The sequence below is a fragment of the Geotrypetes seraphini genome, chromosome 2 (assembly GCF_902459505.1).
Source record: "Geotrypetes seraphini chromosome 2, aGeoSer1.1, whole genome shotgun sequence".
Lineage (NCBI taxonomy): Eukaryota > Metazoa > Chordata > Amphibia > Gymnophiona > Dermophiidae > Geotrypetes > Geotrypetes seraphini.
The window spans coordinates 14938060-14953213 of record NC_047085.1 but is presented as its reverse complement, the minus strand read 5'-3'; the positions used below and the strand labels follow the sequence as shown (position 1 = coordinate 14953213).

Sequence of the window (15154 nt, the reverse complement as noted above, 5' to 3'; positions counted from 1 at the left end):
AGGGTTTGGGATGTCCTTTGTGGACATGGCTACCATATCTAACTGATGGCCTTTTTCATGTGTTTGTGTGGGTAGAGGGAGGTTGTAATTGAGTAGGGATAGAAAGTTTTTAAACTCTTTTGCGTTTGTATTGTCCTCTTCATCTAGGTGTAAGTTTATGTCTCCTGCGATAATATTGTAAAAAGAACCGAGTGAATTGTTTAGGACAAATGCACAGAAGTCTTCTTTGGCTTTTGGCCATCAGGGAATATAAGGTTGGTAAAGATAGCATCCGAAACTTCTCTTCGACTAGAAATTTGTTGAGGGCTCTGAGGTCCAGAATGGGTCGCAAATCCCCCAACTTCTTTGGGACTAGAAAATATCAGGAATAAAAGCCCATGTCCCGTTGGTTCAGAGGAACCTCCTCGACAGCTCGAAGGCGAAGAAGAGCCTGAGCTTCCTGAAGAAGGGGAAGTTGCGACAAACTGGAAGGACACTCTCTTGGAGGGCAATCTGGAGGCACCTGAAGAAAATGAAGTGAGTACCTCTCCCAAAGGATGGTGAGAACCCAGAGATCTGAGGTGATTATCTCCCATTGGTGATAAAATTGGTGAAGACGACCTCCTATGGGCAGAAGAGAATTTTGATGCAGGGAGGTTGACATGCTCAGACTGGAAATGTCAAAAAGACTGAGCTGGTTTAGTCGCAGGAGTCTGAGCCTTCTGCTGTCGTTGTTGTTGAGGAGGCCTTCTAGGCGGAGGCTTGAAGAAAGCTGGTGTCGTTTTTTGGGGATAACGACGCGGTGGTTGCTTGTATGGCCGAGCAGGAGGAGTCTTAGGCTTTGGCCGAATCAAGGAAGCAAAAGAGCGCTCATGTTCAGAGAGTTGCTTTGTAGCAGCTTCAATAGAATCATCAGAGTTCAATACCCTGGTAAGGCAAGTTCGCTAGACGGTCCTGCAGATTGGGATCCATATCAACAATGCGGAGCCAGGCGAGACGGCGCATGGCTACTGCAAAGGCAGAAACTCTACAAGAGAGCTCAAAAGAATTGTATGTGGCTTGCAGCATGAAGAGTCGAAGTTGAGACAGAGTTCTGATAATCTGTTTAAATCCAGAAAGACTTTATTCCTCCAGAGCTGGATAGAACTTAGGCATCGATTTAAGGAAATGGTTAAAATAAGCAGTGAAAATGTAGTTATAATTGAGAATTCTGTTAGCCATCATGGAATTCTGGTATAACCGATGGCCAAACTTGTCCATTGTACGGCCCTCCCTGCCTGGAGGGACCGCACCGTAAAGCTTAGATGGATGAGCTTTCTTTAAAGAAGATTCCACAACCAAAGACTGGTGAGACAATTGAGATTTCTCGAAGCCTTTGCAAGGTACTGTGCGATACCTAGATTCCAGCTTGGATGGAATGGCTGTAATGGAATAAGGAGTTTCTATATTCCTTAAAAAAGTTTGCTTTAATACTGGAGTCATAGGAAGCCTCAAGGTCTACTTGGGTGGATGAGGCAACTCCATGTCGGCCAAGTATTCAGGTGTACATTTGGAATCAGAGTGAAGATCCAGTTGAAGAGCTTGTCCCATGTCGAAGACGAACCTGGCAAAAGAGGCAGACTTCGAGGTCGAGGCACCTTCCGGAGAAGGAGTGCGAGACCAAGGAACTACTGAGTAGGACGGAGAAGCCTCTCTGGAATACTGAGACAAAGGTTCAGAGTCCAGGCGCACAATGATTGAGGAAGCTGCAATACCTGCGTGAGGCGGAGTTAGTGAGTGTTTGCGCTTCAAAACCCTCGATGGTGAGGTCCCCGGGGTTCGAGGAACAGAGTGGGTCGAGGCAGGAGGAGAAGACTCCCTCGGAGGTGGTCTCGATGGAGGAGTCCTCGACCTCGATGGACTTTGAGGAGAAGCAGCCAGTGTAATAGCTTTGGGAGACTTATGTTTAGATTTGGAAGAAGTCTCAGTAGCCTTGGATAAACGAGGCGTAGAAGTCTCAGTATCCAGAGAAGGCGAAGGTTTCTGTGGCAGAAATGTCTCCTGAGGAAGCTTGGAAGCGAGATGCCTCGAGCGATGCTTCGGTCGAGGTGAAGGAGACAGTGTCCCAGGAGTAGGTGAAGAGTCACTGGATGAGAACCGGCGAGGCTTCCAAGGCTTGCCTCGAGGTGCTTCAACAAGAGTCCCAAACTGCTGCTCAGGCTGGTTTGAAGGAAGCAGGGTCGAGGACGTAAGGAGTTGAGCCACTACCGAGGAAATCTGAGTGGTCAGAATGGCTTTTAACATGTCCTCGAACATAGGCACCGAGACAAAGGGATCAGGTCTTGAAGGTGCAGCAGTGCGCTCCAAGGAGGGCGACCTCAAGGATGAGTATTCCCGATGCTTGGAGGCACGCTTAGCTGGAGGTCTCGAAAAGACTGGCAGGACCGCGGCTACGGCCTGGGATGCCTGAGCCTCTGGAGGCTTCTTAGGAATGGTACCCGAAGGAGAGACAGGAGACTTACCTGTCGAGGACAACTTCAGAGGAGCTGCCGGCGAGGCCTTCAAGACCAAAGATGTCAAGGTTGAGGCCTTAGTTGAGGCAGAAGCTGACGTCGAGGTCGAGGACTTAGATGTCGAGGCCATCCCCGAAGCCGAGGTCGAGACCTTCTCATGCGGTTGGTCCATAGTGCCAAAAAGTTGGAGAAACTTGGCACAGCATCGACGAAAGGCCCGAGATTGAAGGGTAGCACAGCGCAAGCAAGCATCGGGACAATGTTCAGGACCCAAACCATACACCGACTATGGGGATCGGTGATTGAAATGGTCTTGTTGCACTGGATACACTTTTTGAACCCGGTAAGAGGCCAGGACATAGAAAAAACAAAGTCTGACGTACCAAACGAGGTGAGCGGCCAGGCCTAGGCCAAAATGCCGCTGACCGGAAAGAAAAAACCGAATAAACTCTTTTTTTTTTGAAGAACGAATGGAAACCCGAGCACAGCGACTTAATAATAAAATAATAAAAAGCCGCGGTGAGAGAAGGCAACGAAGGCTGCAGAGCTGAAAAGAAGAGGACTTCTTGGCTGCACGGAAAACGTTGAACTGAGGTTCCTCACAGGAGACGCGCGCCCTAACCCGGCAGGAAGGCACTCGTGCATGCGCAGTGCAGCACTCGACTCGGAAGCTCTTACAAAGATCTTTAAGCAAGTCTGCTTTCGAGGCTGTCCGCTGCGGGGCTCCATCGGTGAGGTCACCCACTGTTGAGAATTTGCTGCTTGCTTGTCCTGGGATAAACTCTGCAACCTAAAGATAAGTGATGATTTCTAACTGATGAAACAATTAAAAAGTGGAATATAAAGAACTATTCAGTTTTGATATCACACATTTGTGTTTCAAATCAAGCGGGTTTCTGAGACCCTTTATCCTCCTTTCTCACATCAGATACTCTTTTGTGGGATTTTTTTTATATGTGTGGATTGTTTCCAGTTAATCCTAGTTACCTTCTTCCCTGCCTTGTCAGTGATTCATTGCGCAGAATTCCACCAGGAGCAGACTATCGTCATCTTTTCAGAAGAATAAAGGGCACTATCTGACTTTGCTACAAACGAACAAAATGCATTAAAAAAATAATAATAATGAATACAGCCAGGAAAAAGCACAGTCATGATTCTAGGTTCCCATACTTAGCTTTAATGTTTTGATCTGAAGTATGTTAACAGGGTACAAAAAAAGTCTTTACATATATATATAATTTATATACACGTTGGAACGACCCCCTTTTCACATTTGCTCTTGTAAAAAAACACAAGAATAAAAATGGTTGAAAAAGTGTGTGTGTGTGGGGGGGGGGGGGGAGAAAAAAAGAAAAAAGACCAACATGTCATGAGAGATGAGGTAGCAGCCCTTAGAATTCAAAGTCTTCATCAGTCATCGCAATTGCCCAGGCAAACTTATCTCTCTGTGCTTTATTATAAATCTTCTCGATTGGCACACCGTACTTCTTACACCTGCAAGGTGAAATGCAGAAAACAATGAACCTGCGGCATTAACACTTCTGTGATAGCGCTTTCGCCCACTCATGGTCAACTCCTTGGTCGCTCAGAAATCCTTCTGACACAACTGAGGCTCCAGCTTGTGCATGCCTACACTGGCAATTTCCAGCCCGCTGGGTTCCCGTTTGCCTCTGGGTAGCTGCTCTGCCTTATAAACTATTCCCTAAAGCAGGCTTGTCCCAAGTTCAGTCTATAATAGAATATCAATTATTCGAGAAAATTTTACAAACTAATGTGATAAAGCTGATGTAAATATCAATGCAGCATCAATGACATCTTACTCAACTTGTTCAAAACAACAACCCAGATCTTAAATACTTTCCCAAATAGCATATTAACTAGGAGGGTTGGACAGATTTTGAAATGATCCGCTTTCAGTATTTTTGTAATGGATATTTAAGGCCACCGAGACCCTCAGGACCTGGAAAGTAACCAAATACAGAGCTCATAAACTGAAATGGACATAGAGAACAAGATTTACATCTGCAAAACAAGCAGCAAGTAGAATAATAAGGGTTTACAGAGATAGCATTAGCTAGGCAAGTTTTTCTGCACAAGCAGAGCTGGCTGAGGGGTCTCATGTTAGACTTTCCTTGCTAGCGAGCAGAGAGCTGGGGAGACTCCAGCAAATGCCGTGCTAGTCCCTATGGGTTGTACTGAAGGATCAGTGAAACATGCTATGCCAATCTTATTCTGGGGTTACACAGGAGCAAGGGCCAGACCACTACCTTTAGGTACGCTAGAGATTACGCTGCTCCCCTGCCTAACAATTCAAACACTGCGTACAAAAGGTGGTCTTATTGGGGAAAATGTCTCGGGGCAAAACAATGAATCACAATGTACTTAAACAATTTCACTACAGTTACGGTTATCAGACGTCCGGATTTACCCGGACATGTCTTCTTTTTAGAGGGCATGTATGGGCGTCCGGACGGCTTTTCAAAACCCGGCACTTTGAGTTTCGAAAAGCAAATTGAATCAGGAGGGGCATCCGTGACCGAGATGAGCAGGCTGAGGAGGCAGGGCTAGGGACATGGCAAGGTCATAACGGGGCGGGCCTGGGGGGTGGATTTTACATATGTAAAATCCGGTAACCCTAACTACAGTCAACATTCATTCCTACTAGCCAGGTAAAAATAAGTTACTAAATCAACATTTGGTGATATCTTTCAGAGGACCAAACACATTTATGACTTAGCTTTGTTGTTTTGAAATTTCAAGAGCTCTATGACTTTTATCGTTTTACTGCAAAATATACAACTAATTAAATCAACAGCCACCAGAAATGTCCTATAAACGAAATATACTATATTAAAAAAACACTGATTAAAATGTTAATGCCGAGCTTGAAGGCCCAGACTCTGTAAGCTTACAGAAACATGGCTCCAAAGGACCCTGGAACTGTAGTAGGCCAGGGTTTTAGAGGCCTACATGTCCAGCGCCTAAGGTCTTTGCTGGATCACGGCTAGCGTCGCCTAGTGATGCCGAAGTCCACTGCTGCCCCTGAACATGCCCATTTCTGGGCTTTCATGTCACTAGGCGACGCTAGGTGCTGGACCCGGAAGCTGCCTAGCGTCGCCTAATTATTATTATTCTTTTCTTTTTTAGGTTTTAATTGGTTTTTTAATGGCACGGCTAATTATTGCATCACTTAGAACCGGTTAAAACCCTTAAGTCAGTCGCCGATAGGCGTGATCTATGCACCTGCCAGCAACTAACTTTCAGCAGCTTTTTGAAAATCTGGGCCGAAATGACCAAGCGCTCTGCTTCCATATAGCATGCTTATTTGTAAAAGGTATTCTCCAGAGGACAGCAGAGCTTTCACCAATGGAAGATGTCATTCAATATATGGGAAAAGTAAATAACTCAATAGGGAAGAATATCAAAATATTGATGCAAAAAGGATTCTTCCTAAGATTTAAAAAAAAAAAAAATTGGTATACTGGGAGATCACATGTGATATAAACGAGGAACCTTTCACAGTTAATTAATTTTAATTATTCAATATTGTTTATATCACACGTGATCTCTCAGTAGACCCGTTTTTTTTTTAATCTTAGGAAGAATCCTTTTTGCATCATTCAACATATGGGGACAGACTTAAAGATCTCAATCTGTATACTTTGGAGGAAAGGCGGGAGAGGAGATATATGATAGAGACGTTTAAATACCTACGTAATATAAATGCGCATGAGTCGAGTGTCTTTCATTTGAAAGGAAGCTCTGGAATGAGAGGGCAAAGGAAGATGTTAAAGAGGTGATAGGACAACAAGGAAATTATCATAAGTTTAAAAAAATTGGGGGGGCCATTGATTATTTATTCTAATGATCAGACATCTTAAACACCTTAGTATTGGATAAGATATAGGGGGATGGGATTATGAATGATAATAATTGTTAATTATTAATATATGGGTGGGTAGGGTGGGATTCTTTTATATTTATATATTTGGAGAAATATAAATAAGATTGTCAAGTGATTAGTTAAAAATCTTTCTGATTGGTTATTATACACTTGTTGTAATATTTGAAAATGATTGAAGATTTATACAAAAAAAAAAAAAAAAAAGGTGATAGGCTCCAGAGTAATCTAAGGAAATACTTTTTTACAGAAAGGGTGGATGGATCAAAAATTGGTTGGCAGGTAGGAAGCAAAGGGTAGGAGTGAAGGGCCACTACTCTGACTGGAGGAGGGTCACGAGTGGTGTTCCGCAGGGGTCGGTACTTGGACCGCTGCTGTTCAATATATTTATAAACGATCTAGAAACAGGGACGAAGTGCGAAGTAATAAAATTTGCAGACGACACCGAACTATTTAGTGGAATTGAGACTAAAGAGGAATGCGAGGAATTACAAAAGGACCTGAAAAAGCTAGAAGAGTGGGCGATGAGATGGCAGATGAAGTTTAATGTAGAGAAATGTAAAGTCTTGCATGTAGGGAACAGAAACCCGAAGTATAGCTATACGATGGGAGGGCTGATAATGGGTGAAAGTATCCAAAAAAAGGACTTGGGGGTAATAGTGGACAACACAATGAAGCCATCGGCACAGTGCGCAGTGGCCTCTAAGAAGGCAAATAGAATGCTGGGTATTATCAAAAAAGGCATTACAACAAGATCGAAAGAGGTCATCCTGCCGTTGTATCGGACAATGGTGCGCCCGCATCTGGAATACTACGTCCAATATTGGTCGCCGTACCTTAAGAAGGATATGGCGATACTCGAGAGGGTTCAGAAAAGAGCGGCGCAATTGATAAGAGGTATGGAAAACCTTTCATATGCTGAAAGATTAGAGAAACAGGGGCTCTTTTCCCTGGAAAAGCAGAGACTTAGAGGGGACATGATACAGACTTACAAGATCATGAAGGGCATAAAGAAAGTGGAGAGGGACAGATTCTTCAAACTTTCAGAAACTACAAGAACGAGAGGGCATACGGAAAAATTAAGAGGGGACAGTTTCAGAACCAATGCTAGGAAGTTCTTCTTCACTGTGACCATCCTGGCGTTATCTCCGCCAAGGTCCCAGTTAGAGCTCAGGGTCAGGCCCAAAAGAAAATCAGGAAAGGAATTGGCAAGTTGCATTCCATTCCTAATTCTGATCATTTCCCTGTTGACCACCAGAGGGAGCTTGAGCTTTCTGACAGTGAGGTGGGTGAGCTGTATCCAAGTCACCACCGGGGGAGCCCAAGAGCCTCATTGAACTCTGCTGACTCAGCCAGAGTAGGGCGTGTCCCTAGAGTATTTAAGCCAGTAGTGGAGAACAGACAAACAGAACGTAGGCCTTGTCTCCCTGAGGAACTCCCTGGGTCAAGCAGGTGCACTAAGCCTACACCGATGGAAGTGGAGGAGACTGGACAAGCTGAGGAGCTGTCTTTGTTGGATGCTGAACTGCCCATGGAATGCCAAGAGTTTTCCTGAGTGTGATACTAACTTTCCTGAGGCCATGCAGGTGGACCTGATTTCTAGCTGCAAACAGTGAGTTTTGGTTTGCAAGTGACTGTTTGCCTGTTTTGGGACTATTTTGTTTTTCTGTAAAGCTAGGAGTGTCATTTTGGGGAGAGGTTTTGTTGTCACCCTGGGTGGGAGTTTTTGAAAGCCATTCCTGAGGCTTTAATTTGCAAAACCTAAGACACTCTCTATTCCTGGCAGTGGACTAAATCTGCCAGAGGCTTTATTTAGTTTTAAGCACTGTGAATTGCTGGAACCAGTGCACTGAATTGTATTTTGGTATATTGCACAACCTGCTTGGGAGTAGGCTTGTGCTGGCTGAGGAGAGCTGAATCCTCAGCTGCCATTTTGACTTTATTTTTCCTGCCTTTTGCATTTTGCTTTGCTGGTGTTTTGCCTACTGACATTTGCATCTCTACTGATGAACTGCTTACCTTTATGTTTGGGATCAGTAAAGCTGAATTATGTTTCCATAAACCTTGTTTGTGAGATTTTGATTTTCTGATTGAATCCAGTCCAGTCCTGCAGGGTGACTCCATCTCGGGTCACACGCTAGTGTAATTCATCTAAGTAACCTTTTGGAGCTCTGTGGTGTCCTGCTGGTGTCCCCACAGTGGGGTTACAGTATTTGGTATCAGGAGTGGGATCTAGCACCTCCTGCAGGAGACCCAAGGAACTTCAATTTTGAAAAAAAAAAAAAAAAGTTTTGTTCTGGACTTTTATTTTTTTGGCTGTGTTTTGAGATACATGGCTGAGTAGTTTTTGGATTGCGATTGATTGGCTATTGGATCCTGGGAAGCTGTTCGACTGATCCGGTGACCTATCCGTGGAAGGAGTCTGTGTGACCAGAACCGGAAGGAGGACAGATCGACAAGGAGCAGCATTCCAGTTTGAGTGGTGGTTCGAGCAGGAGCTGTGTTCCAGTCCCGAGGGAGGATCAAGCCGAAGCCAGTTCCAGACATGAGACAGCACAGGTGGTGCACCCAATCAGCACAGACGCGCAGACTCATCAGTGCCTCTGGTAAAAGTACCTGGGGGTAGCTGGTGAGGATTAGGTAGTGTTGGTTGGGGAGGACTGGAGACTGAGGGAAAGGATACACGCTTGTTGTAAGGCCACATTTGGGTTCCTTTTTTCTGTTTGTTTATTTATAGGTCGCTAATATGGAGCAGGCCCAGATGCTGGCGGTGTTATCTGGAGAACGCCAAAGACAATGTGAGGACCTCAAAGCCATACTGAAGTCCAGTGAGGAGCGATGGCAGGCTGGCCAGGAGGCCATGATGCGATAGCATGGCGAGTTAATGGAGTCGATGAAGGATCAGGCGCAAGTCTTTACCCGGATTTTGCAACAGACGTCCATGCCGACTGGAGGACAATCATTGCAAAACGTTCCAGTTCCAGCTTCGATAGAGATAAATAACCTTTCACAGATAAATTTATGCAAAATAGCACCCGGAGACACACCCGATGACTTTTTGAGTTCTTTTGAACGAACTGCAGTAGCTGCAGGGTGGCCTCCGGAACAATGGGTGTTTAGGCTATTGCCCTGCTTGGCCGGGGAGACTCTAGCGGCGTTTCAGACCCTAGGCCCCGAGCATGCCAGTAGTTACCCCACAGTCAAGGCCCACATTCTTGATTATTTAGGGTTTACTACTGAACATTATCGGCAGAAGTTTAGAGCTACAGTTTTGCTACAGGCTGGAAACCCAAGGCATTACTGCAGCAGGTTACTAAACTTGCAGAAAAATGGCTACAACCTGTAATAAATGACGCTAGGGCCCTGTTCACGGAAATTGTTAGGGAACAATTATTGGAGGCTGTACCCAGGAATTTAAGGACCTGGATTGAAAAACAAAACTGTAGGACCCTTGGGCAGGTATTAGAGGTAGCCGAAGCATATCTGGATTCTCAAGAGCCCTCAGTAGAAAGCGCAAGCCAGGTACAAGGACCCACATCCAGACCACATGTAGGTGAGACCAGTAAGGCATGGAATAGGAAAACCCCAGCCAAAGACTCATTCGCACCTACACCTAGGTCCAACACTCAAGGTGGGGACAGGAAGTGTTATCAGGTGGGGACAGGAAGTGTTATCAGTGCGGGAAGTCCGGCCACACTCAAGAGATATTGTAGGGATAGAAGAGACTTTATGATAACCTTGGGAACTAATAGTCAAGACATGAGGGAATGTCAGGTACCAGTGCGGGTATCAGGCAGGAAGGTGTGGGCATTGGTAGACACTGCTGCCGAGCAGTCTGTCATGTCCCTTCAATTCTGGAAGCAGGTGGGGAACACTCCCTTAGGGAAGGGAAAGAGGAGCACGGTCTCGTTTATGTGTGTGCATGGTGATAAGAAGTTTTACCCATTAGCGAGAGTGGTTGTGGAACATAACAGGGAGAAACATGAGGTACAAGTAGCTATCCTTGACTCTTCTCCTTGCCCTCTGATCTTGGGTAGAGACTGGCCGGGGTGGAGTAATGTTGTTACCCAGGGTCCAAGTAAGAGACGAGAGAAATTTCAGCCACCCTGTAAACAGGTGTTGGGTACTCAAACCAGGAGAGATAAGAAAGGGGATGGAAGATCTTGTAGAAACAGTCACCCCAAGTCTAGAGCTCCCAGGAAGGGGTGGCGGCCTACACTAAGGTGGGTCCCTTTGTCTGAAAAGGCTCATGCCCCAACTCAAGCATATGCCAAGTCTGCCGGTTATGATATTTATGCAGCTCATGGGCAGGTAGTACCGGCTAAAGGCAGGGCCCGTATCCAAACGGATTTACAGATTTCACCTCCACCGGGTTCCTATATAAGGATAGGACCTAGGTCTGGTTTGGCTGTGGAACACTCCCTAGATGTCTCAGCGGGGGTGATTGACCCGGACTATAGGGGAAACATCACAGTCCTATTGATGAACCAGGGGGATTCGGATTACCCGGTTCATCCTGGGGATAAAATCGCTCAATTAATATGTGAGCGTATCTGGTTCCCCAAGTTAGAACGCTGGGTACACCTTAAGGACACAGATAGGGGGATAAAAAGGTTTGGCTCTATGGATAGCAACGACCCGCTCAATACTCAAACCCCTGAACTGATTTCATCTGAAAGCAGTGAACGGGAGAGCTTTCAGGAGAGTCAATCCTATAGCTGTGAGGATGGAAATAGAGATCAGATTGATGACAGAGTTTTGCAACTGCAGCAGGAAGTAGTGTCCCTAAGGAGTGAATTACGGGAAATGGCAAAAACTCAGGGGGATCTTTGGAGGGAGGAGTTGGAAGCGTTACGACTACAGTGGTTGGACAGGTGCCCTAAGCTGACATCAGAGCCAGAACACACGACTAGAAGTCTCATGCCAGAATTAAAAGAGGCAGTTAAACAAGAAATGTTGGTACAAACACAGCAGCAAACTAGCACTCTGGAGAAACTGATAGCTCAAACGAAAGCCCAGATTCAGGAAATGGAATCCAGAATAGCTGGCAGTCAGGTTCAACAGCAGGAGATGTTGTTGCAACTTAAAAAGATACAGACTACACAAGAGCTCTGGACTACTGAAGGAGTAGAACCAGGCATGTTAGTCGAACAGAGTTAGAATAATAAAACCCAATTAGAGCGGCAAGCCTTGCAGTTAGGAACTGTTGAAGACTCTGTGAAACGCATAGGGGGTAGTGTCACCAACCTGCAAGATCAAATTCAAGAATGGGTTGAAGAAATAGCACAAGTCCTTACTGCTATCACAGAGAGGGTAGAAGGTTTAGAAGGGGCAGAAACTTATAAAGAAGAAAAAGCCAAGAACTCTGAGCCCGCGGTGCTTCACTGGCCAGAGGATTTTGAAAATTTGTGTTCAGATCCCCGACCAGAGGAAAGGAGATACCGGAATAGGAGGCGCAAATGATGTGGACTTCCTTTCCCGGATTGCAGAGAAAGCACAGTTACTTACCGTAACAGGTGTTATCCAGGGACAGCAGGCAGATATTCTTGACTGATGGGTGACGGCACCGACGGAGCCCCGGTACGGACACTTTTAGAGTGATTGCACTCTAAGAACTTGGAAAGTTCTGGATACCGCACCGCGCATGCGCGAGTGCCTTCCCGCTCGACCCCGGCGCGCGGTCCCTCAGTTAGTATAAGCCAGCTAAGAAGCCAACCCGGGGAGGTGGGTGGGACGCAAGAATATCTGCCTGCTGTCCCTGGATAACACCTGTTACGGTAAGTAACTGTGCTTTATCCCAGGACAAGCAGGCAGCTATTCTTGACTGATGGGTGACCTCTAAGCTAACAAACAAGAGGGATGGTGGGAAGGTTGGCCATTAGGAAAACAAATTTTGCAAAACAGATTGGCCGAAGTGACCATCCCGTCTGGAGAATGTATCCAGACAATAATGTGATGTAAAAGTGTGAACTGAGGACCAAGTAGCAGCTTTGCAGATTTCCTCAATAGGCGTGGAGCGGAGGAAAGCTACAGATGCTGCCATAGCTCTAATTCTATGGGCCGTGACAGAACCTTCCAGTGCCAGTCCGGAGTGAGAATAGCAGAATGAAATGCACGCTGCGAGCCAATTAGATAGCGTACGTTTAGAAACAGGGCGTCCCAACTTATTAGGATCAAAAGATAAGAAAAGTTGGGGTGAAGATCTGTGGGGTTTAGTACGGTCTAAATAGTAAGCTAAAGCCCTCTTACAGTCCAAAGTATGAAGAGCCTGTTCACCAGAGTGAGAGTGAGGTCTTGGAAAGAAAACAGGCAGTACAATAGATTGGTTGAGATGGAATTCAGAAACAACCTTTGGGAGAAACTTTGGATGTGTACGCAGAACCACCTTATCGTGGTGAAAGACTGTAAAAGGTGGGTCAGAAACCAGTGCATGGAGCTCACTGACCCTCCTGGCAGAGGTGATAGCAATGAGGAAAAGTACCTTCCAAGTGAGAAACTTGAAAGCGGCAGTAGCTAAGGGTTCAAAAGGAGGCTTCATCAAAGCAGAGAGAACCACATTAAGATCCCAGACCACAGGAGGTGCTTTAAGAGGTGGTTTTACATTAAAAAGACCTCGCATGAATCTAGAAACCAGGGGATGAGCTGAAAGGAGTTTTCCATGGATGGGCTCATGAAATGCAGCAATAGCACTGAGATGGACTCTGATGGAGGTAGTTTTGAGACCAGAGTTAGACAAAGAAAGTAGATAGTCCAATAGGGTCTCCACTGCAAGGGACGTGGGATCATGATGATGAAGAAGACACCAGGAAGAAAACCGTGTCCACTTCTGATGGTAACATTGCAGAGTGGCTGGTTTCCTGGAAGCATCCAGAATAGAACGAACGGGCTGAGACAGAAGAGAATCCTGTGAAGTCAGCCCGAGAGATACCAAGCTGTCAGGTGCAGAGACTGGAGGTTGGGATGTAGAAGAGTCTCCTGTTGTTGCGTAAGCAGAGAAGGAAACAGTGGAAGCAGAAAAGGTTCCCTGGAACTGAGTTGAAGTAGAAGGGAGAACCAATGCTGTCTGGGCCACCGTGGGGCAATCAGAATCATGGTGGCTCCTTCCCTCTTGAGCTTGAACAATGTTCGTAACATGAGAGGCAGAGGAGGAAAGGCATACAGGAACAGATTGGACCAATCGAGGAGAAATGCATCCGCTGCCAGACGGTGAGGAGTGTATAGTCTGGAGCAGAAGAGAGGCAGCTGGTAATTTTGAGGAGCTGCGAAAAGGTCGATCTGAGGAGTGCCCCACTGAGCAAAGATGGACTGTAGAGTTAAGGGATCGAGTGTCCACTCGTGAGGTTGGAGAATTCTGCTCAGCTTGTCCGCTAAGTAATTCTGCTCTCCCTGAATGTAAATCGCTTTCAGAAAGAGATGGTGATCTGTGGCCCAAGTCCAAATCTTCTGGGCTTCCTGGCACAAGAGGCGAGAGCCTGTCCCACCCTGTTTGTTGATGTAGTACATGGCCACTTGATTGTCTGTGCACAACAGAAGGACCTGAGGATAGAGAAGATGTTGGAAAGCCTTGAGGGCATAAAACATCGCTCTGAGTTCTAGGAAATTGATGTGATGTCTCATTTCCTGCACTGTCCAAAGACCTTGAGTTTGGAATTCGTTCAAATGAGCTCCCCAGGCATAAGGGGAGGCATCTGTGGTGATGATCAGTTGATGAGGAGGTAGATGGAATAGAAGACCTCTGGAGAGATTTGAGGATATCAACCACCATTGTAGAGACTGACGAAGAGATGATGTCACAGCTATGTGCCGTGAGCAAGGATCCGTCGCTTGTGACCACTGGGTAGCAAGGGTCCACTGAGGAATGCGCAGGTGAAGACGTGCAAGGGGGGTGACATGGACTGTGGATGCCATGTGACCCAAGAGTATCATCATTTGTTTGGCAGAGATGGAACGTTGTGGAAGTACCTGCTGACACAGAGATTGGAGAGTTTGAAGACGGTTGGACGGTAGGAATGCTCTCATGAGGACTGTGTCCAGCACCGCTCCAATGAATTGAAGTCGTTGAGTGGGGAGGAGATGAGATTTGGGAAAATTGATCTCGAACCCCAGAAGCTGTAAGAACAAGATGGTTTGATTGGTGGCCAGGAGAACTGTTTGAGATGAATTGGCCTTTATCAACCAATCGTCCAGGTAAGGAAACACCTGAAGGTGATGGGAGCGTAGGTAAGCAGCTACCACAATTAGACACTTGGTGAATACTCGTGGAGATGAGGCAAGACCGAAGGGGAGAACTTTGTACTGGTAATGACAGTTGTTGATCATGAAGCGGAGGTATTGCCTGGAGGCTAGATGGATTGGAATATGAGTGTATGCCTCTTTGAGGTCGAGGGAACATAGCCAGTCGTCTTGATTGAGAAGAGGGTAAAGAGTGGCCAGAGAGAGCATCTTGAATTTTTCCTTGACCAAACATTTGTTGAGATCTCGAAGATCTAAGATGGGTCTGAGATCTCCTGTCTTCTTTGGAACCAGAAAATAACGGGAGTAAAACCCCTGCCCCTTCTGGTCCAGAGGAACCTCTTCGATAGCGTTTAGAAGAAGAAGAGATTGAACCTCTTGAATAAGGAGAGAAGCCTGGGGAGTGTTCAAAGCAGACTCTCTTGGCAGACTTTGAGATGGAAGTGTTTGGAAGTTGAGAGAGTAGCCGTGGCGGATGATGTTGAGAACCCATTGATCGGATGTTATGTTCTCCCAACGGCTGAGATAATAAGTGAGACGGCCTCCAATG

General features: G+C 46.0%; 1 protein-coding gene across 5 annotated transcripts in view; it reads right to left on the bottom strand.

Annotated features, from left to right (window-relative positions):
• TOP1MT (DNA topoisomerase I mitochondrial) overlaps positions 1–15154 on the bottom strand; it is a 209939-nt gene that overhangs the window by 16832 nt on the left and 177953 nt on the right. The window contains exon 19 of one of the 5 annotated variants that reach the window (XM_033933368.1): positions 3626–3965. The exons of 3 other annotated variants lie outside the window; for them this stretch is intronic. In XM_033933368.1, the coding sequence (XP_033789259.1) occupies positions 3863–3965 (103 nt within the window). In that variant the 3' untranslated portion in view covers positions 3626–3862. Of the gene's footprint in view, positions 1–3625; positions 3966–6211; positions 6234–15154 lie in introns of those variants that run through there. One more of the 5 variants, XM_033933372.1, reaches the window with a different exon arrangement.